Genomic DNA, 23,377 nt, shown 5'->3' with positions numbered 1-23,377 from the left:
GCTGTGGGATCTCTTATTTCCACCCGAGGGGGCAGCAACAGAACTACATTATGGGATGAATTCTTGTTGCAATGCTCTCTGACATTGCTAGTTACTCCATTGCTATCACCTGCAAGTCACTTATGCATAATGATAAGTATACAAACTTTTTGTTTTGCAAAAACACTACAGCAACATAAGAGAAAACTACAAGTTTGAAGTAAAAAAAAAACAAGGAAATGCTAGAAATACACCCAGCAGGCCAGTCAGATAAATGGAAAAGGTAAATGGGAAAGGGCAGAGATAGACTGTGGCCACAGTCTGTGGTCTGAAATCTAATTGTCTCGATCCTCATTTTATGTACGTGACGCTGTTGGCTTTGAAACATTACGATTTTTTCTGGGCACTTCCGCAGTGTTAACGTTCTTCCGTATCAAAGCCTTTCGAGGTGCTGCCTGGTAATCTGATCATAGCCTTCTCTTTTTAAAAAGAAACGCTAATTCGAAGTAATTATTCTCAATAAAGTAAGAGGATTTACCATGCAAAAGCACAGTAATCAGACAAGCTTAACTAGTCTTTGTGCTGGCATTAAGATGCCACACAGGCTGTCTCCAAACTATTAAAGGAGTGGTATCCTCAATATTTCTCTCTCAAGATTACGTTGAAGGAAAAACTTATAGCTGAATCAAAAAAAAACTGCTTCACTTGGCACTGAGTTGCTCAGCTATAAAGACCATGATGGGCTCAAGGTTCAATCCTACGGTCAGTGCTAAGTCAGCTGATATCAGCTACATTATAGGAGCACTACAATCGGCATCTGCTCCCTGTGCTAAGGTGCAGATTCCTGTGCCTGACAACCATCTGATAATCTGTGCCAAAAGAGTGCCCATGTGTAAAGCTCAGGTTAGGATAGGGGAAATTTGAGTTCCACTATGATGCCCCCTACAGCGGAACAGCCTGCCAGCTGATGCCATCAAGACGCAAACAAAGAATAGCCACAGGGAACAAGCACTGGAGGATTTCCAGTCCCATGAGTTTGCATCTGCGGGGTGAAGGGGATGGAAGAGAAAGAAAGAGTGATAAAAACTAGCAGAATAAAAAGGAAAGGACGTTTAAAGCAGTGCAATTCAAAACACGGAGACAAATATTCCAGGCAATAGGCCTTTGACAGATTAATAATATCATTTTTGTTTCCATTGCAGAAGTGTCAAAAGCGAAGTTGATCCAGGCCTCAATGAATGGGCACACACATACACTGTGCAGCAAGACACAGGGCGAAGGGAGAAAGGCAGGCTTGCATTTTTATAGCGCCATTCATGACCTCTATCAAGACAATGTCTAGAAAGGAACCGCACTAGCTTCCCAACTACCTGATACTGCCGACAGACTTCTTGAAGCGAAAACATTGGTGTTTTCTCCAGGCAAAATATGTTTCACCGCAGATCCTTCAACAAGCTGCTTTAGGAAAAGAGAGCTCCAATTATTCAAAGGTGGTAAACAAGTCACTTGAAATCTCAAACGCATCTTTTAAGCGTAGACAGTCAACAGCAGGAACTTGGCCAATTTTCCTCCATCCCTTGATTCCATGGTTCGAGCCATGTGTTGCAACCCAGCAAAGATTAACCAAGCCAACAGAGCAGGGTCACATGCCTTTTTTTAAAAAAAATTCATTCATGGAATGTGGGGATCGCTGGCCAGTATTTATTGCCCATCTCGAATTGCCCTTGAGAAGGTGGTGGTGGTGGTGAGCTACCTTCTTGAAGCGCTGCAGTTCATGTGGTGTGGGTACACCCACAGTGCTGTTAGGGAGGGAACCTGGGACTTACCTTTCTACACCACGCTGGGTGATCTATGTGAATTGGGGCAACATTTATACTGAGTTATAATTGTGACATGGAGAAAATTTTAAGTGGAGTTCTGAATAGTTTAATTAAAGAAAAAGTTACTTTGAATTTTTGTTAGGTTCCACGGAGTTTATTGGCTGCTGAACTACATAACCAATGAGAATAAAAAAAGAAGGAAAACCGCAAATGTTAGACATCTGTAATGACAATGCTGAAAATATACAGCAGGCATTACAGCATTCATAGGAGAGATAAGGGAGGTTAACGTTATGGGAGTAGATTCTTCTCAAAAGGTCTGTAATGTTAAACTACCATTTTACACACACTACACACCTGCTGTACATTTCCAGTGTTTTCGGGTTTCAAGTCGTTGTGAATGGACTCAATCAAGGCAATCTTTTAAAAGGATTGCACAGGCTCACTATCTACCAAGCCTCACACTATGCTGTCAACAGGCTTCTTAAAATAAAGAAACACTGAGGCTGTCAACTCGAAACAAAATACGTTCAGAAGACCTGACAAGAAAATAAACATCTTTTAGGAAAAAGAAACTCCACCGACTACTCCAAATGATCCATTAGAAAAACTCATTGGCAGCTTTCAGGTGCCCCTCATTTGGTCTGCTTCAATGTCTGTCCCCAGGTCCACAGCTCTCCAATTACCTGCAAGCAAAGAGAATGATGTTAAAGTAGAAACATATTCCACATTGCATTCCACATGCACTGCTGTAAAGTACAGCACATGACAGCAAATGCAGAATGTTTCCACACTGAATTGATATTGCTAAGAGTGGAGTTCAGAGATTAACGTATCAACATGTCTAATTACTGCACAGCAACCAACAGAGCAAACTGAATGCTGAGCTACGGAGCCTATAACAGTAGAGTACAAGAGAGAGGAAGTAAGTCGTGTTTAAACTGTACAGTGTACGGTGGAGACCCATCTTGAATTCTGTTCAGTGTGATGCAGGAAAGAGCCATAGGACTGATTCTCATTACCAGGGTACTTGAGGGAAGAGAAAAGATTGGAGAAGTGTATTTGTTGCAACCTGGCAGAGATGACTGAGTGGTACCCTTGTATCAGCAAGTGATCACTGCTTCAAATATACTGGGACAGTAGGACAAGGGGCACAGTTCTTGTCTCATTGCACATGAAAGCTTGCTGGATTGGTTCCTGGGAATAAGAGATCTGTCCTATGAAGAGAGATTGAGTACAATGAGCCTATATTCTCCAGAGTTTAGAAGAATGAGAGGTGATTTGATTGAAACACAAAATTCTTCAAGGGTTTGTCAGGATAGATGCTGAGGGGTTACTTCCACTGACGCCTATCAGTGATGGGACAGGAGGGAACTCTATGGGTCAGTGCCTGTCTGTGATAGGACAGGAGGAATTCTATGGGTGATACCTAGTGGTGAATTAATTACCCACAGATGTCATTTTGGTGACAAGCCAAATTGTCTCCCTAATTCTCCTTAAGGAACTGATTGCTACTGGGATTAAAAAAATACCAGCAGCTATCTGGAACCTTGCTCATGCCCATTCTGTGTGTTAGACTAGACAGCGAGCATTATTAGGCTATCTGGCTGTATGGGAAGAGGCATCACAATCGAAGTCTTATTCTGTCCTCATGTCCACACACATATGTATAAGGAGCGCGAACGTAGGCTGCTTGCTCCCTTCCTGAACCCTAGTGTGCTTCGGCCCACTGCAGCACCCATACCATGACTAGCTAATACACAGGAGTCCATGGCTATGATCTGGGACTTTCTTCAAATTTTCATTTAAATGCTTCAGGCACTCACTTTTAGGTCTTCAAATCGTAATGAGCTTTTTATAAAGTTTTGAAACTTCTGTTTCGTCTTCGGTAAGTGCTGCCCCTAGGAAACAAGAATACACCAGCTGAGTGTTGCAGAAAGGAAATTTTTTTCCACATTTTATTGAATGTCATAAGATTTGCACTAAAATACAATCAAAGATATATATATACTTTGTCAAAAAAAAAGCAGAAAGTGCCAGACAGCATGTGGGCAAGAGAACATACGAGCATTCGAATTAGGAGCCGGAGTAGACCACTCAGCCCCTTGTGCCTGCTTCGCCATTCAATATCATGGCTGATCTGATTGTAACCTGAACTCCACGTTCTCTCCTACCCCCGATAACCTTTCACTCCTTTGCTCAACAAGAACCTTTCCACCTCTGTCTTCAAAATATTCAGACTCTGCTTCTACCACCTTTTGAAGAAGGGTGCTCCAAAGACTCATGATGCTCAGAAAAAATGTCTCCACATCTCTGTCTTAAATGAATGACTAATTTTTAAACAATGACCTAGTTCTCGATTCTCCTACAACAGGAGACATCCTTCCCACGTCCACCCGGTCAAGACCCATCAGGGTCTTACATGTTTCAATGAAATCACCTCTTGCTCTTCTAAGTGCCAGCGAATACAAGCCTAGCCTGCCTAACCTTTCCTCATAAGGCAACCACCCCCCACCCCATTCCAGGTATTAGTCTAGTAAACCTTCTCTTGAACTGCTTCCAACGCATTTACATCCTTCCTTACATAAGGAGGCCAATACTGCACACAGTATTCCAGATGTGGTCTCACCAATTACCTGTATAACTGAAGCATAACCTCCCTACTTTCCTAATTATTTGCTGTACCTGCATACTCGCCTTTTGCGATTCATGCACTAGGACACCCAGTTCCCTCTGAATCTCAGAGCTCTGAAGACTCTCATCATTTAGATAATACGCTTTTTTATTCTTACTGTCAAAATGGGCAAGTTCACATTTTCCCACATCATGCTCCATTTGCCAGATCTTTGTCCCCTCACTTAATCTATCTATCTATATCCCTTTGCAGCCTCATGTCCTCTTCAGAATTTACTTTCCTACCTAACTTTATCCCTTCATCAAATTTAGCAGCCATAGGTTAAGTCCCTTCATCCAAGTCCATTTATGTCGACTGCAAAAAGTTGAGGCCCCAGCACTGATCCAGTGGCACACCACTCGTCACATCTTGCCAACCAGAAAATGACCCATTTATGCCTAATCTGTTTCCTGTTAGCTAGCCAATCTTCTATCCATGCTAATATGTTACCTCCTACGCCATGAGCTTTTATTTTCTGCAATATCCTTTGATGTGGCATCTTATCAAATGCCTTCTGGAAATCTAATCTTTATGCACAGGGGGAGGCAATGGCTGTCGCTGGCCTAGTAATCCAGAGACCCAGGGTAATGCTCTGGGGACCTGGGTTCAAATCCCATCATAGTCGAATAATGACCATGAAACCACTGTTGATTGTTGTAAAAATCCACCTGGTTCACTAATGCCCTTTAGGGAAGGAAATCTGTCGTCCTTACCTGGTCTGGCCTACATGTGACTCCAGGCGCACAACAATTTTGGGCACTCAGCCACCCAGTTGTATCAAACTGCTACAAAGTCACAAAAAAGGAATGAAACCAGACCTAGGCATTGGCATCGATCTAGACACTGGAAACAACAATGGCAAAGTCCTGCTAACGTGTGCCAAAATTGGGAGAGTTGTCTCACTGACCAGTCAATGACATAATCAGAGCCTGACACTGTCTGTAAGATATGATTCCGTGACTATGTCCCAGACACCACCATCACCATCCCTGGCTATGTCCTGTCCCACCAGCAGGACAGACCCAGCAGAGGAGGCAGCACAGTGGTGTACAGTCGGGAGAGAGTCACCCTGTGAGTCCTCAACATCGACTCCGGACCCCTAGCATCAGGTCAAACAAGGGCAAGGGAATCTACTGCTGATTACCATGTACCGCCTTTCCCCCACCACTGAGGGTGGCAAGGGCACAGAACGTACTCTGGATGTGGGGACTTCAATGTCCATCACCAAGAGTGGCTCAGTAACACCACTACTGACCAAGCTGGCAGAGTCTTAAATGACATAGCTGCTAGACTGGGTCTGTAGCAGGTGGTGAGGGAACCAGCAACGGGGAAATATATACTTGACCTCATCCTCACCAACCTGCCTGCCGCAGATGAATTTGTCCATAACAGTATCAGTAGGAGTGATAGTTGTGGAGACAAAATCCTGCCTCACATTGAGGATACCCTCCATGGTGTTGTTTGGCACCACCACCATGCTAAATGGGACAGATCTCGCAACTCAAGAATGGGCATCCATGAGGCACTGTGGGCCACCAGCAGCAGCAGAACTGTACTCAAACACAATATGTAACCTCATGGCTCAGCATATCCCCTACCCTACCAATATCATCAAGCCAGGGGATCAACCCTGGTTCAATGAAGAGTGCAGGAAGGCATGCCAGCAGCAGTGCCAAGCATACCTAAAAATGAGGTGTCAAGCTGGTGAAGCTATAACACAGGACTACTTGCGTGCCAAACAAAATAAGCAACAAGCGATAGACAGAGTTAAGCGATCCCAGAACCAACAGATCAGGTCAAAGCTCTGCAGTCCTGCCACATGCAGTTGTGAATGGTGGTGGGCAATTAAACAACTCACTGGGTGAAGAGGCTCCACAAATATCCCCGTCCTCAATGATGGAGGAGACCAGCACATCAGTGCAAAACATAAGGCTGAAGCATTTGCTGCAATCTTTAGCCAGAAGTGTCAAGTAGATGATCCATCTTGGCCTCCTCTGGAGGTCCCCAGCATCACAGATGCCAGTCTTCAGCCAATTTGATTCACTCCACATGATATTAAGAAACGGCTGAAGGCACTGGATACTGCAAAAGCCATGGGCCTGACAATATTCCAGCAACAGTACTGAAGACTAGTGCTCCAGAACTTGCTACACCCCTAGCCAAGCTGTTCCAGTACAGCTACAACACTGGCATCCACCCGGCTATGTGGAAAATTGCCCACAAAAAGCAGTACAAATCCAACCTCGCCAATTACTGCCCCATCAGTCCATTCTCAATCATCAGTAAAGTAATGGAAGGGGTCTTCAACAGTGCTATCGAGCGGCACTTGCTTAGCAATAACCTGCTCACTTGACGCCCAGTTTGGGTTCCGCCAGGGCCACTCAGCTCCTGATCTCATTATAGCCTTGGTTCAAACATGGGCAAAAGAGCTGAACTCCCAAGGTGAAGAGAGAGTGACTGCTCTTGACAACAAGGCTGCATTTGACCGATGTGGCATCAAGGAACACTAGCAAAACTGGAGTCAACTCTCCACTGATTGGAGTCATACCTAGTGCAAAGGAAGATGGTTGTGGCTGTTGGAGGTCAGTCATCTCAGTTCCAGGACATCACTGCAGGAGTTCCTCCAAGTAGTGCCCTCAGTCCAACCATCTTTAGCTGCTTCATCAATGACCTTCCTTCATCATAAGGTCAGAAGTGATGATTCCACAGTTTACTTTCGCGACTCCTCAGATACTGAAGCAGTCCATGTCCAAATGCAGCAAGACCTAGACAAAATCCAGCTTGGGCTGATAAGTGCTAAGTAACATTCGCACCACACAAGTGTCAGGCAATCATCATCTCCAACAAGAGGGAATCCAATCATCAACCCCTTGATGTTCAATGGCATTACCATCACTGGATCCCCCACTATCAACATCCCGGGGGTTACCATTGATCAGAAACTGAACTGGACTAGCCATATAAATACTGTGGCTACAAGAGCAGGTCAGAGGTTAGGAATCGTGCAACGAGTAACTCACCTCCTGACTCCCCAAAGCCTGTCCACCATCTATAAGGCACAAGTCAGGAGTGTGATGGAATACTCCCCACTTGCTTGGATGAGTGCAGCTCCCAAAAAACTCAAGAAACTCGACACCATCCAGGGCAAAGCAGCCCGCTTGATTGTTTGTGGATGTGGTGCCATTCACTCTCTCCACCACCAACGCAGAGCAGCAGCAGTATATACCATCTACAAATTGCACTGCAGGAATTCACTAATGCTCCTTGGATAGCACCTACCAAACCCACGACCACCACCATCTAGAAGGACAAGGGCAGCTGATAGATGGGAACACCACCATCCGCAAGTTCCCCTCCAATCCACTTACCATCCTGACTTGGAAATATATCGCTGTTTCTTCGCTGTCGCTGGGACAAAATCCTGGAACTCCCTCCCTAAAAGCACTGTGGGTGTATCTACACCACATGGGCTGCAGCGGTTCAAGAAGGCAGCTCATCACCACCTTCAAAGGTAACTAGGGATGGGCAATAAATGCTGGCCCAGTCAGCAAAGCCCATATCCCGTGAATGAATAAATGTTAAAAAACATGTTACTTCTTCAAAGAATTCCAATAAATTGATTAAACATGATTTCCCTCTCACAAAACCATGTTGACTCTGCTTGATTATCTTTAATTTATCTAAATGCCCTGGTATAACATCTTTAATAATAGCTTCTAACGTTTTCCTTATGACAGATGTTAAGCTAACTGGATTGCAGTTTCCTGCTTTCTGTCTCTCTCCCTTTTCAAATAAAGGAGTTACATTGCCTATTTTCCAATCTAATGGATCCTTCCCTGAATCTAGGGATTTTTGGAAAATTAAAACCAATGCATCAACTATCTTACTAGACACTTCTTTTAAGACCCTAGGATGAAGTCCATCAGGACCCAGGGATCTGTCAGCCTGCAGCTCCAACAATTTGCTCAGTACCACTTCCCTAGTAACTGTAATTTTGAGTTCCCCCCTCCCTCACAGCATCAAGAAGAACGCCAGGGAATACACGGGTGGGAGAGCATCGGGGTGGGGGGGGGGGGGGGGAGTGTACAAGCGGGAGAAGGCTGAGGGAGCACATAAGTGGGAGTGTGCCAAAGCACACCTGAGAAAGGAAGAGCAAAAGAAAAAGCAAAAGAGAAATGGTGATGAGGGGGTGGGGGTGAGGTTGGCAGAGGAGAAGGATGTGTTTATATATTTTGACTATCACAGGATGACCAAGGACAGCAAAACAAAAGTCTCTCATTGTCAATGTTAACATATCAAACACCAAAAAGTTCAGCAATGAAAGGAAATATAAATCCTGCTATCAATCATTAATGTTATGGAAAATAAAAACAGAAAATGTTGGAAATATGCCTGGCTGCATATGTGAAGAGAGAAACAGTTAACATTTCAGGTCTTTCCAGCATTTTCTGCTGTGATTTCAGATTTCGAGCATCCACAGTATTTGCTTTTGGATGAATGTTACAGATTCCAACAAAACAAAATAAAATAAAATAAATGAATAACAGGTCTGAATAAAACAGCTGATTACCTTCTCAACCATGGTCTTCAGTTTGGTTTTTATTTCATCGACAGTGGGTGCAACTTTGGCAGATTTCTGTAGCTTTGATTTGTCATCTTGATTTCTGTTTTTATCTGGAGTCTGCCAAACGAAGAGATAAATGGCATTGATTTACTTCACATAGAAATAAATAGGCAACCGTTCATCACTGTACCCCATGAACCATAACTCTATCAGCTATCCGGTTCTCTAGATGCATAGAAAATATATCATTCAGAATGTGCCAAATTTGTAGCCTCCCACATTAAAACAACAAATCACAACTAAGCAATCATAATTCCCAGCAACAATTGACCTCTACTTGTCCTCAGAACATGATTTAATTTAAATATAGTTTAAATTTAGATATAATTTAAAGCTTTTCCCGACTTTTTGTGGGCCTAAAAAGACCGGCTTGGTTATCAGAAAGCTTTCCTCAAAGCAGTCTCCTATATTTCTCAGGATCATGCAGCAGAGAAGGAGGCCATTCAGGCCATTGTGAATGAACATAAGAAATAAATACTGGAACAGGCTATTGGATTTACGATAATGGTTCCAGGGATGAGGGACTTCAATTATATGGATAGATTTGCAGAAGCTGAGGTTGTTCTCCTTCGAGAAGATTGAAAGGAGATTTGATAGAGGTGTTCAAAATCATGATGAGTCCAGATGGAGTAAATAGAGAGAAAAGACTGTTCCTATTGGCAGAAGGGTTGAGAACCAGAGGACACTGATTTAAGGTGAATGGCAAAAGGAACCAAAGGCGATTTGAGGAAAAACTTTTTAACACAGCAAGTCGTTAGGATCTGGAATTCCCTGCCTGAGCATGTGATGGAGGTGGTTTTCCGTGGGAATCAGATAATTATCTGAAGAGAAAAATGTGCAACAGGAAAAGGGCAGGGGAGTGGGACTAGCTAAGTTGCTCTTGGAAAAGCTGGCACAGAATTTTTTTTATTCATTCATAGGATGTGGGCATCGCTGTATAGGCCAGCATTTATTGCCAATCCCTAATTAACCTTGAGAAGCTGATGGCGAGCTGCCTTCTTGAACTACTGCAGTCCATGTGGTGTAGGCACACCCACAGTGCTGTTAGGGAGGGAGTTCTAGGATTTTGACCCAGTGAAGTGAAGGAACGTTGATATATTTCCAAGTCAGGATACGGGCCAAATGGCCTCCTTCTGTGTTGTAACCATCCTACGATATATGATTTGGACCCTCTAGCCTAGTCTGCCACTCTACAAGATCATAACAGCTCTTCTACCTCAATACCTTACTGCACTATCCCTTAGTTCAGTTTGTACCTAAAAATCTATCGACCTGTGTCTTGAACATACTCAACAATGGAGTATCCACAGCTTTCAAGGGTAGAGAATGCTATACTTCACAACCCTCTGAGTGAAGAAAATCCTCCTAGTCTCAGTCCTAAATGGCCTACCTCTCATTCTGAGGCTATGATCCCATGTTCTAGCCTTTCCAGCCAGGGAATTCCTCCTTTAGTCATTCTTCATTCGCCCCTTTATTGCCTTTGGAACATAGGGAGTTGAGTAGATATTTCTTCCTCTCCAGTGATCCCCGCGTTGATATAAAAAATCAAAATTCCTTCTCCTACTCTGCCCTGGTCTTTTTTTTAAGCATCTCAAGATTTTGGTGCTCTTCCTAGTGCAATCTAAACCAAACCTCAACCATAGTATCAATAAACTCTAACATATTCTCTGTTCTTTTCAACCTTGATGGTGCCTTGCACCACTGCTCTCTAGCCCTTCATCTAGGTTCTCAATAATAATTTATTGAAAGAATCACATTACTTTTGGAGTTTAGAAGTTAGTCTGCAATTCATTGTGGCTTGTATTATACCTGACCCAACAAAAACTCTCGTCACTGGATGCAAGGGGACAAAAGGCATTCCATTCCCTAATATGGTCATCACTCACCTGAACAAGTAAATTAATGATGCTTTCCCTTTTAAAAAAATACTAAGTAATGGAGAGCCTTGAGAATTAACAACAAAAAAAATTCCAGTTGTAAATGAATGCATCACATCAATGTCTTCTTACATCAGTCAGATCAAAGGCAATGTTATTATAGGATACAGAAACCACATTCAAATCCCTTGGAAGCTGGCTTATGGCCAGAACGGTAGATTTTGATTCTTCAAAGAACTGTGACATGGACCGCTACATGACCAACAGAAATAGATTTTTTTTTGGCTTTTCCACAGGGGTTCAAGCTCATTGCAACGTTTCCTGCTTTTGTCTCTCCGGGATTCCTTTGCATGGCAGAAGATCTGTGGAAGGCCAAGGCATTTTCGTTGAAAATCTGCAGGCTGCTATCCCAGAATTCCAGCTGTTATGCCAGAATTGTGCCTACTCCCATCACCCAGCACTGAGTGCGAGAGATAAATGCTCGCCTGCAGAGTCATAGCCTGTGGGGGAGGCAGGGGGGCAGAGGAGCAGGCACCTGTTAGCCCTATAATGCTGGAAACTTTGGCGCCAGGCCACAACCTGATTGGCGAGGATGGTTGTCAATTGCTTTCCCTTCCATCAGCGCCAGCCATGTTGTAACAGGACCAATCCATTGAATTAAAAACTTAACCAGATTTCAAAATTCGAAACAGACTGCTTTGTTTAGATTTAGGACCCACTTTCACTCTTCTAAAGGCTTATAGTTACATGATGTACCAGCCTTTAGCATTAGGCCAGGTTCTTAAGGCCATGGGAAGCATGAAGATCCAGCCCTTTCTGAAAGTAGCTTCTAAAGGAGTGAACAGAGATCCCGCTTTTTACAAGGCTAAATGGAAATTCTGAACCAAGGTTGGTGTCTTCGGGTTCTGGCCAAAACCAGGGCCTCAACCAAACCATTCTTGCTAAAGCTACAGCCAGAGTCAAACAGAATGGTTAAAAAAAAAAGTAACCCCATTTAGCAAAGGGGGAGGGTTACAGGTTCAGCGCACGAACAACTCAAAATTAAGTTCTGTTGAAGAGTCATGCGGACTCGACACGTTAACTGTGCTCCCTTCCACAGATGCCGCCAGACCTGCTGAGTTTTTCCGGGTACTTTTGTTTTCGAACTCAAAATTCCAGTCAGTCTTAGTCTTGCCTCATAGCTGTGCTGCCTAACAGCCAAACTCAACACTCAAACTTAGGTCAGATTCAAGAAATGATGCATACAGTGGGGTTGTGCTTGCCAATTCACATGGGAGGGAAAAAAAAACACGTTCTGACTTAAGTCAGATTCCAAAACAAAGTGTGCACACACTTCTCTCTTTGATATCTCATTTCCTCTAAGGTGCAGTTATTTTTTCCAAAAAAAAATTATAATGCAACAGTTAACACTCAATTCACAGGCTGATGCTTCTCCTGTCCCATGTCATGTGGTAGTAAAGACAAGAGGCTATGCTGTGACCACTGATTATTGCAAGTTAACAGAAACCCTAGACAATGAGGGTAAAAATATATGAAAGAGAAGGGAGGGCAGAAAGAAATGGAAATCAGTTCACTTGGTCGGAATTCTTCTTTAAAAATTCATTCATGGGATGCGGCTGTCACTGGCATGGCCAGCATTTATTACTTGTTCCCAATTACCTTTGAGAAGTTGGTGATGAGCCACCTTGAATACAGCTGAAAAGCTTGCTAGGCCATTTCAGAGGGCAGTTAGGGATCAACTACATTGCTGTACATTTAGAATCACATACAGGCCAGACTGGGTAAAAGTGAAACATTTTCTTCCCCAAGGCTAAAGCAGTTGGGTTTTTACGACAATCGGGTAGTTTCGTGGTCACCATTGCCGATACTAGCTTTTTAATTCCAAATTTATTTATTCAAGTGAATTTAAGTTCCTCAGCTGCTGTAGCGGGATTTTAACGTATATCCACAGGTTGTTAGTCCAGGCCATGAATTACTAAAACAAAAACAGAAAGTGCTGGAAATACTCAGCAGGTCTGGCAGCATCTGTGGAGGGAGAAACAGTTAATGTTTTGAGTCAAGTATGACTCTTAACTGAATTTAGAATAGTTCTAAAAAAGTCATACTTGACTCGAAAAGTTAACTCTTTGAAGCATCACTCTCTACAGATGATGGCAGGCAGTATTTCCAGCACTGCTTTTATTTCAGATTTCCAGCACCCACAGTATTTTGCTTTCATTCCCCTGAATTGCTAGCCCAGTTACATAACCATGATGCTACTGTACCCTGATTAGTGTCCTTTAAACACATTTGATTTGCCTGAGCATGGTAATGATTCCCACTTCTACTCCCAAACAGCCGAGGTTATCTAAAGCCTTGACGTAATAGTCCACTGATGCGCACTGTTTGGGCGACTTGAGTGAGAAGGAGACTCCAAGAGAAAATTAGAGGGAAATTAATAAAAATAAGGAATTGTGGCTCCTTGAAATAGTGTTGCCTATTTTACCCAGTTTGAACACAAAATCATCCCAAATTCATTTGATAACCTATACAAGCCTTTTCGGTTTTTCATGATATTCTATGCGTTAAAAAAAACTTTCCCTCCTCATTCTTCGCTACCTGTCATTCTGCCTTTGACACAGTTGACCACACCATCCTCCCCCAATGCCTCTCCACTGTCATTCAGCCGGGTGGGCCTGTTCTCATCTGGTTCCATTCATATCTATCTAATCTTATCCAGAGAATCACATACAATGGCTTCTCTTCCTACTTCCTCACCACTACCTCTGTTGCCCCCAAGGATCAATCCTTGGCCCCTCCTATTTCTCACCTTTACGCCAGAGGGCTGTGGAAGCTCAGTCATTGAGCATATCCAAGGCAGAGATTGATAGATTTCTGGATACCAGTGTCATCAAGGGAAAATGGAGATAGTGGGAAAAATGGCTTAAGAGGTAGATGATCAACCATGACCTGTTTGAATAGCAGAGCAGGCTCGAAGGGCCAAACTCCTGCTTCTATTTCCTATATTCCTATCTGCGTTCTATCACTCAGCAACATCACCCGAAAGCACAGTGTTAGTTTTCAAATTTAGCTCGACGACACCCAGCTTTACCTCACTTGACTGTTGCTAAATTATCAGACTGCTTATCTGACATCCAATACCGGATGAGCAGAAATTTCCTCCAGTTAAATATTGGGAAGACTGATGTCATTGTTTTCAGTCCCTGCTCCAATCTCCATTCCCTGGCCTCCATCCCTCTCCCTGACAACAGTCTGGGATTAAACTATTCTGCTCACAACCTTCGTGTCACATTTGATCCAGAGATGAACTTCTGACTTCATATTCGTGCCATCACCAAAACAGTTTATTTCCACCTCAATGACATAACTGATTTCGCCTGTCTCAGATCATCTGCTGCTAAACCCTCATTTCTGCCTTTGTTACTCTAGACTCAACTATTCCAATGCACTCCTGGCTGGTCTCCCACATCCTAGCCTCCATAAACTTGAGGTCATTCAAAACTCTGCTACCCAGGTCTTAACTCTCAGCAAGCCCCATCACCTCTGCACTTGCTGATCTACATTTTCCGCCGGTCATGTAACATCTTGATTTTCAAATTCTCATTCTTGTTTTCAAACCCCTCCATGGCCTCACCCCTCCCTATCTATCTCTAATCTATTCCAGCCCCAATCTTCCAAGATATCTGTGCTCCTCTAATCTGGCTTCTTGTGTATCCCCAATTTGAATTGTCCCACCATTGGTGGTTGTGCCTTTCAGTTGCTTATGTAGGCCCCAAGCTCTTGAAAACTCTCTCTAGCTCATTTTTCTCCTTTAAGACATTCCTTAAGACTCTTTGACCAAATTTTTAGCCATGTGACCTAATTACATGGCTCAGTATCATATTTTGTTTTATTATGCACCTAAGAAGCACCTTGAGATGTTTCATTACATTGAAGGTGTTCTGCGAGTGTTTGTTATGATGAAAACTGATTATGTGGTCAATATGGTATTGCTGTTTGTTGGAGCTTGCTGTGTTTTTTTTATTCATTCGTGGGATGTGGGCATCGCTGGTTAGGCCAGCATTTATTGCCCATCCCTAACTGCCCTTGTTCAGAGGGCAGTTAAGAGTCAACCACATTGTTGTGGGTCTGGAGTCACATGTAAGCCAGACCAGGTAAAGACAGCAGATTCCCTTCCCTAAAGGACATTAGTGAACCAGATGGGTTTTTACAACAATCGGCAATGGTTTCATGGTCATCATCAGACTTTTAATTCAGATTTTTATAGAAGTCAAATTTCACCATCTGCCATGGTAAGATTCGAACCTGGGTCCCCAGAGCATTACCCCTGGGTCTCTGGATTACTAGGCCAGCGACAATTACCACGATGCCATCACCTCCCCGATGGTGTAGTGGTAGTGCCAATTGTGCAAATTGGCTACCGCTTTACATTACAATAAAGTCCTTCATTGGCTGCAAAATGATTTGGGGCATTTTGCGGAAGTGAAAGCTGCTCTATAAATAAAAGTTCAGGAGGGCAAAAGAGCAAAAAGGAATTAGTAAGAAAACATTTGCTAACTTTTTCTTGTTTTTACATTGGAGAAATGGCACACTCCAAACTTGAGCTGCAGAAAATTTTGCACCGTAATATGGCCTATTATATATTGCGATTGTGTGCTGGCTTGGCCACAGTTTCTGAAACTCCACATACTATTACAGTGGCTCTGAAAGGCAATCTTCCGCCCCCCCTGTAGCAAGACTAACCAGGCAGTCACGCTCTGATTAGTACATAGTTATTAAGGTAAGAGACATCTGAACACTGTGGTTTGGGAACTAAAAGAAGCATTATTCCGCAATTTGTCTCGCATAATCATGCCAAACTTAATTACATGATGCTAAAGGCTGGAATTCATTTCATGTGGTAAAAGGCTAAATACTGTGATGTAAGCCCATGTAAGTAGTAATTCAATACAGTTGATTCCTGTTCAGTGAATAACCCCTGCTTGCCATGAAATATTTCTCTTCTGCGAGAAACAAAATAGCTGACTTAACAAGGGATTTAAAAACTATAACACAAACTTGCGTGTATTGTAAAAACATGACGTCTTCTCTGCTAATCTGTTTTAACTGCAATAAAAAAGGTTCTATAAATAAATAACTGGGAATATACCAAGGCCAGCAAAGAGGGATGACAGACGCTGCAGCTAAGTGGAAGATGAAATGCACGAATAGGTGGCCTTTAATGAACTTGTGTCTGAAGCAAAATAAAAACAGAATTACCTGGAAAAACTCAGCAAGTCTGGCAGCATCGGCGGAGAAGAAATCAGTCAACGTTTCGAGCCCTCATGGCCCTTCAGCAGAACTGAAGCATAGTTTCAACAAGGGAGAAATATAAATTGGTTTAAGGTGGGTGGGGGGGAAGAGACACATTGAGGGTGTGGTGTGAGCAGATAATCAAAAGATGTCAGAGACAAAAGGGTCAAAGAGGTGTTGAAGGTGGCGGTCTTTGTCTGAGAAAAGTGCTAATTAAGAATGCAAGACAGGATATTCAAAGTACAGCTCTAGTGGGGGTGGGGTGGAAGGACTAAAGGTTTTAGTTTTAGATTTAAAAATAATGGAAATAGGTGGGGAAAGAAGAATCTATATAAATTATTGAAAAAAAAGGCGGGTGGGGGGGGAAAAGAAACGGGGTGGGGATGGGGGGAGGGGGGTTTAAGATCTAAAGTTGTTGAATTCAATATTCAGCCCAGAAGGCTGTAAAGTGCCTAGTCGGAAGATGAGGTGCTGTTCCTCCAGTTTGCGTTGGGCTTCACTGGAACAATGCAGCAAGCCAAGGACAGACATGTGGGCAAGAGAACAGGGTGGAGTGTTAAAATGGCAAGCGACAGGGAGGTTTGGGTCTTTTTTGCGGACAGACCGCAGGTGTTCCGCAAAACGGTCGCCCAGTTTGCGTTTGGTCTCTCCAATGTAGAGGAGACCGCATTGGGAGCAACGAATGCAGTAGACTAAGTTAGGGGAAATGCAAGTGAAATGCTGCTTCACTTGAAAGGAGTGTTTGGGCCCTTGGACGGTGAGGAGAGAGGAAGTGAAGGGGCAGGTGTTGCATCTTCTGCGTGGGCATGGGGAGGTGCCATAAGTGGGGGTTGAGGAGTAGGGGGTGATGGAGGAGTGGACCAGGGTGTCCCGGAGGGAACGATCCCTACGGAATGCCGTCAAGGGGGGTGAAGGGAAGATGTGTTTGGTGGTGGCATCATGCTGGAGTTGGCGGAAATGGCGGAGGATGATCCTTTGAATGCGGAGGCTGGTGGGGTGATAAGTGAGGACAAGGGGGACCCTATCATGTTTCTGGGAAGGAGGAGAAGGCGTGAGGGAGGATGCGCGGGATATGGGCCGGACACGGTTGAGGGCCCTGTCAACGACCGTGGATGGAAAACCTCGGTTAAGGAAGAAGGAGGACATGTCAGAGGAGCTGTTTTTGAAGGTAGCGTCATCAGAACAGATGCGACGGAGGCGAAGGAACTGAGAGAATGGGATGGAGTCTTTACAGGAAGCGGGGTGTGAGGAGCTGTAGTCGAGGTAGCTGTGGGAGTCGGTAGGCTTGTAATGGATATTGGTGGACAGTCTATCATCAGAAATTGAGACAGAGAGGTCAAGGAAGGGAAGAGAAGTGTCAGAGATGGACCATGTGAAGATGATGGAGGGGTGGAGATTGGAAGCAAAATTAATAAATTTTTCCAGGTCCCGACGAGAGCATGAAGCAGCACCGAAGTAATCATCGATGTACCGGAGAAAGAGTTGTGGGAGGGGGCCGGAGTAGGACTGGAACAAGGAATGTTCCACATACCCCATAAAGAGACAGGCATAGCTGGGGCCCATGCGGGTACCCATAGCCACACCTTTTATTTGGAGGAAGTGAGAGGAGTTAAAGGAGAAATTGTTCAGTGTGAGAACAAGTTCAGCCAAACGGAGGAGAGTAGTGGTGGATGGGGATTGTTGGGGCCTCTGTTCAAGGAAGAAGCTAAGGGCCCTCAGACCATCCTGGTGGGGGATGGAGGTGTAGAGGGATTGGACATCCATGGTGAAGAGGAAGCGGTTGGGGCCAGGGAACTGGAAATTGTTGATGTGACGTAAGGTGTCAGAGGAATCACGGATGTAGGTGGGAAGGGACTGGACAAGGGGAGAGAGAAGGGAGTCAAGATAACGAGAAATGAGTTCCGTGGGGCAGGAACAGGCTGACACGATCGGTCTGCCAGGACAGTTCTGTTTGTGGATTTTGGGTAGGAGGTAGAAGCGGGCCGTCCGAGGTTGGGCGACTATCAAGTTGGAAGCTGTGGGAGGAAGATCTCCAGAGGAGATGAGGTCAGTGACAGTCCTGGAAACAATGGCTTGATGTTCTGTGGTGGGGTCATGGTCCAGGGAGAGGTAGGAGGAAACGTCTGCGAGTTGACGCTCAGCCTCCGCGAGGTAGAGGTCAATGCGCCAGACAACAACAGTACCACCCTTGTCAGCGGGTTTGATGACAATGTTGGGGTTGGACCTGAGAGAACGGAGTGCAGTGAGTTCAGAGAGAGACAGATTAGAATGGGTGAGAGGAGCAGAGAAATTGAGACGGCTAATGTCACGCCGACAGTTCTCAATGAAAAGATCAAGAGAAGGTAAGAATCCAGAGGGAGGGGTCCAAGTGGAGGGAGAATATTGGAGGTGGGTAAAAGGATCCGTTGAATGGGGAGAGGACTCCTGCCCAAAGAAGTGAGCACGGAGACGAAGACGGCGGAAGAAGAGTTCAGCATCATGCCGAGCCCGAAATTCATTGAGATGAGGGCGTAAGGGTATGAAACTAAGTCCTTTGCTGAGCACTGAACGTTCAGCATCGGAGAGGGGAAGGTCAGGGGGTATAGTGAATACGCGGCTGGGGCTGGGATTGGAAGATGGGGTGAGGACGGAGGGACAAGCAGGGGTGGAGGGTCCCCGATGGGTGTTGGAGTCGATGAGTTGTTGGAGCTTGCGTTCCTTAGCACTTGAGAGAAAGAGAAAAAGTTTCTTGTTGAGGCGACGGATGAGGCGAAGAATAAAATGAAACTGGGGGCACGCGCAGCTTTGAAAAAGGGTGCGGCGGTGCTGCTGGAGGGAGAGGTCGAGTGTGTTCATATGGCGGCGCATGGCACTGAGTGTGGATCTCAGAATGCGACGGGAACAGCAGTCCGAGAAACGTTTTATGTCCCGGAGATACCTGTAATCCTGGGTGGGTTCGAAACAAGAGGGATGGAATTTCAGTTGAAATCCACGTGGGGTGAGTCGGAGACGGAGACAGTCACTGAGAAAGGAGATATCTGAGGGCCCTTAGCTTCTTCCTTGAACAGAGGCCCCAACAATCCCCATCCACCACTACTCTCCTCCGTTTGGCTGAACTTGTTCTCACACTGAACAATTTCTCCTTTAACTCCTCTCACTTCCTCCAAATAAAAGGTGTGGCTATGGGTACCCGCATGGGCCCCAGCTATGCCTGTCTCTTTATGGGGTATGTGGAACATTCCTTGTTCCAGTCCTACTCCGGCCCCCTCCCACAACTCTTTCTCCGGTACATCGATGATTACTTCGGTGCTGCTTCATGCTCTCGTCGGGACCTGGAAAAATTTATTAATTTTGCTTCCAATCTCCACCCCTCCATCATCTTCACATGGTCCATCTCTGACACTTCTCTTCCCTTCCTTGACCTCTCTGTCTCAATTTCTGATGATAGACTGTCCACCAATATCCATTACAAGCCTACCGACTCCCACAGCTACCTCGACTACAGCTCCTCACACCCCGCTTCCTGTAAAGACTCCATCCCATTCTCTCAGTTCCTTCGCCTCCGTCGCATCTGTTCTGATGACGCTACCTTCAAAAACAGCTCCTCTGACATGTCCTCCTTCTTCCTTAACCGAGGTTTTCCATCCACGGTCGTTGACAGGGCCCTCAACCGTGTCCGGCCCATATCCCGCGCATCCTCCCTCACGCCTTCTCCTCCTTCCCAGAAACATGATAGGGTCCCCCTTGTCCTCACTTATCACCCCACCAGCCTCCGCATTCAAAGGATCATCCTCCGCCATTTCCGCCAACTCCAGCATGATGCCACCACCAAACACATCTTCCCTTCACCCCCCTTGACGGCATTCCGTAGGGATCGTTCCCTCCGGGACACCCTGGTCCACTCCTCCATCACCCCCTACTCCTCAACCCCCACTTATGGCACCTCCCCATGCCCACGCAGAAGATGCAACACCTGCCCCTTCACTTCCTCTCTCCTCACCGTCCAAGGGCCCAAACACTCCTTTCAAGTGAAGCAGCATTTCACTTGCATTTCCCCTAACTTAGTCTACTGCATTCGTTGCTCCCAATGCGGTCTCCTCTACATTGGAGAGACCAAACGCAAACTGGGCGACCGTTTTGCGGAACACCTGCGGTCTGTCCGCAAAAAAGACCCAAACCTCCCTGTCGCTTGCCATTTTAACACTCCACCCTGTTCTCTTGCCCACATGTCTGTCCTTGGCTTGCTGCATTGTTCCAGTGAAGCCCAACGCAAACTGGAGGAACAGCACCTCATCTTCCGACTAGGCACTTTACAGCCTTCTGGGCTGAATATTGAATTCAACAACTTTAGATCTTAAACCCCCCTCCCCCCATCCCCACCCCGTTTCTTTTCCCCCCCCACCCGCCTTTTTTTTCAATAATTTATATAGATTCTTCTTTCCCCACCTATTTCCATTATTTTTAAATCTAAAACTAAAACCTTTAGTCCTTCCACCCCACCCCCACTAGAGCTGTACTTTGAATATCCTGTCTTGCATTCTTAATTAGCACTTTTCTCAGACAAAGACCGCCACCTTCAACACCTCTTTGACCCTTTTGTCTCTGACATCTTTTGATTATCTGCTCACACCACACCCTCAATGTGTCTCTTCCCCCCCACCCACCTTAAACCAATTTATATTTCTCCCTTGTTGAAACTATGCTTCAGTTCTGCTGAAGGGCCATGAGGGCTCGAAACGTTGACTGATTTCTTCTCCGCCGATGCTGCCAGACTTGCTGAGTTTTTCCAGGTAATTCTGTTTTTATTTTGTTTTGGATTTCCAGCATCCGCAGTAGCTTTTAGCTTTTTGTTTTTATCTTTGTGTCTGAAGCAGTTCTATAACCTGTTGCTGCTGAATCTGCCGAATTGGCTTAGGGTGAATTTGGCAACAGTGCATGTGCAAGACAAGACGGAAGTCGCATTGCTGAAAATACTGTGTATGCGCAGTCAGTGCAAGGTCACATTGATGGCTCTGCTCATCCATCAGGAGCCTACCTCCCAGGTTGGGGAGGTGGGGGACCATAAAGACTAGCAAATGGCATCGCTGGTCTATATGGCGGATGCGGGGGGGGGGGTGGTGGTAGGGGTTGATGGGTCTTACCTTAGAAGATTGGCCCAAGATAATAGACCTGATAACCAGCTTTGCAAGTTAAAAAGATTCTTACCTTTTTAAACTAGATTTTGGTGCATTAGAAGGATCCTGAGGAACTGTAGGGTTTTACAGGGTAGCCCTTCATATTTGATTTGATTTTGCCCATATTTGGTTTCATTATTCTTGGTTGCTGATGCTAGTTACATTACATCAAACAGTACTTCACAAGGCACCTGTTACCTTGCTGGAATTCTCAACTGAGTGTGTTACATTTATGTGCTGCATAACGTTCTTGAGAACTGTCATTCACTAATGTATTTAGGAAGCACTATACCTGTTCACCCAGATTTGACCCCAATTGCATACTACATGATAGACCCTGAAGGGCCCCGAATGTCACTCAGTACCAGGCAACCGTAAAATGAGCAATAAATCAGGCCTTGCCAGTATCACCTTTATCCCAAGAGCAAACATAAAAAAAAAGGAAGAAATTAGTGCCTTGAGGATATCAGGAGGAATAAAGTTGACAGAAAGAACACCTGAGGAAAAATAAATTCCAGATGAATCATAACAGTAACGATGATCTAGTTAAAAATGGTTTCTGAATATAGTTTAGTGGAATATATTTCAGGTGACACTTATGAGCATTACATTTTTGAGGGTTTCGAGTACTTGGGATTTTGCAAACCATAAAAGTTTTAGCATACCTAATCCTCAGTGTTTTCTAAGCCCCTTATAGTCTGGGATCATTTAAATCTTTTCACCTACCTCGATATCCACCTACTGAGTCAGAGGATTATAGATTCAGGCTCCAATCCAACAGCACACTTTCTTAGCTGATATTGTAATGCTGTGCTAATGGAGTGAAAAGGGGTTCTTCTGAAGCCCTGGGCAACTGCTCTCCCTTAACCACAAAGAAGTAATTATCTGCTCATTCATCTCACTGATACTTGTGGGCTCTTACTGTGCGCATCTGGCTTTCAACATCTGCCTACATCACAAAAAGTAATTTACTGACTGTGTACTGAAATTTTGGAAGGATGTGATGAGGTACCCTGACCATTTCATGCTTTAAATATGACTGCCTGGCACCCAGGTCTTTTGATCTGAAAGGGTGGAATCAGACCTATTTCGGAGTAACCTCATTTGTCAAATATGATTTGATTAGTCAATCACATGACTTGACTTTATCCCTGCAGCGGATGTTGTAACATTACACACCTCAGCTAGGTGTGACGCAGACAAGATTGAGAGATTGTTGATCTCAATGCCACTGAAATGCACAATATTAAGATTACGGTCCACCTTGCTTATGAATCAGATTGTGATGTAATCTGTTCAATTTCTCAATGACTTGTTGCAATTTGTTTCTTGAACACAGGAAAGCTTATTGGGGTGCTGACAATCAGTGCCTCCACGAGCTTGGAGGTCTCTTCTTGCATCCACTCTTTGACTTGCATCCCATGAAAGAGAAGATCCTGTGAAAGAAGTGGCTGTACACAATATGAGACAGAGCAAATTATATTGCTGCACTCTAAGTTATGTTCATTTAAAACATCATTTTAAGGTGTCATGGCTTTAAATAGCAAAAGGCATCACAAGTACCAATGTACAAATTCTAACCGCTCGAAAGGAATCTTGCATCCATTATCAGAAAATCAACTGCAGCCGACAACATAAGAGTCTGTACTCCATAATGCTCAATATCACCCCCCCTTGCATGGAGCTGGCCACATTTAAGCCACACAATCTTGAAACTGTTGGTGGAATCCCAGTCTTACTAAAAAAACAATTTCAATCCTTACTGGACTATAGTCTTGTACAGAAGGTGCAACAACACTCTGACAAAGACATTGTGGGTCCAAATTTGAAGCTGTATCCCAGAACTTACTTCTGGTAATTGAATCCTTCTGCTAAATATCAACTACTGCCTAACAGACTCTGAAATCTCAATATGAAATTGTGCAGCCTTGATGTCAATGGTCACCTTGGGCACACCA

General features: G+C 44.5%; 1 protein-coding gene across 2 annotated transcripts in view; it reads right to left on the bottom strand.

The window, feature by feature from the left end:
* Positions 1 to 1,882: 1,882 nt before the first annotated feature.
* The window catches only part of LOC144688219 (nucleophosmin-like), a 98,614-nt gene continuing 77,119 nt past the window's right edge, over positions 1,883 to 23,377 (bottom strand). For both annotated transcript variants that reach the window (XM_078554712.1, XM_078554711.1), the window contains exons 8-10: positions 9,044 to 9,154; positions 3,626 to 3,700; positions 1,883 to 2,485 (exon numbers count right to left, since the gene is read on the bottom strand). In XM_078554712.1, coding sequence (XP_078410838.1) covers positions 2,435 to 2,485; positions 3,626 to 3,700; positions 9,044 to 9,154 — 237 coding nt within the window. In that variant the 3' untranslated portion in view covers positions 1,883 to 2,434. The remainder of the gene's footprint in view (positions 2,486 to 3,625; positions 3,701 to 9,043; positions 9,155 to 23,377) is intronic.

The sequence above is a fragment of the Cetorhinus maximus genome, chromosome 1 (assembly GCF_964194155.1).
Source record: "Cetorhinus maximus chromosome 1, sCetMax3.hap1.1, whole genome shotgun sequence".
NCBI lineage: Eukaryota > Metazoa > Chordata > Chondrichthyes > Lamniformes > Cetorhinidae > Cetorhinus > Cetorhinus maximus.
The sequence above is the reverse complement of the archived record's forward strand: the minus strand, read 5'-3'. Positions and strand labels throughout refer to the sequence as shown.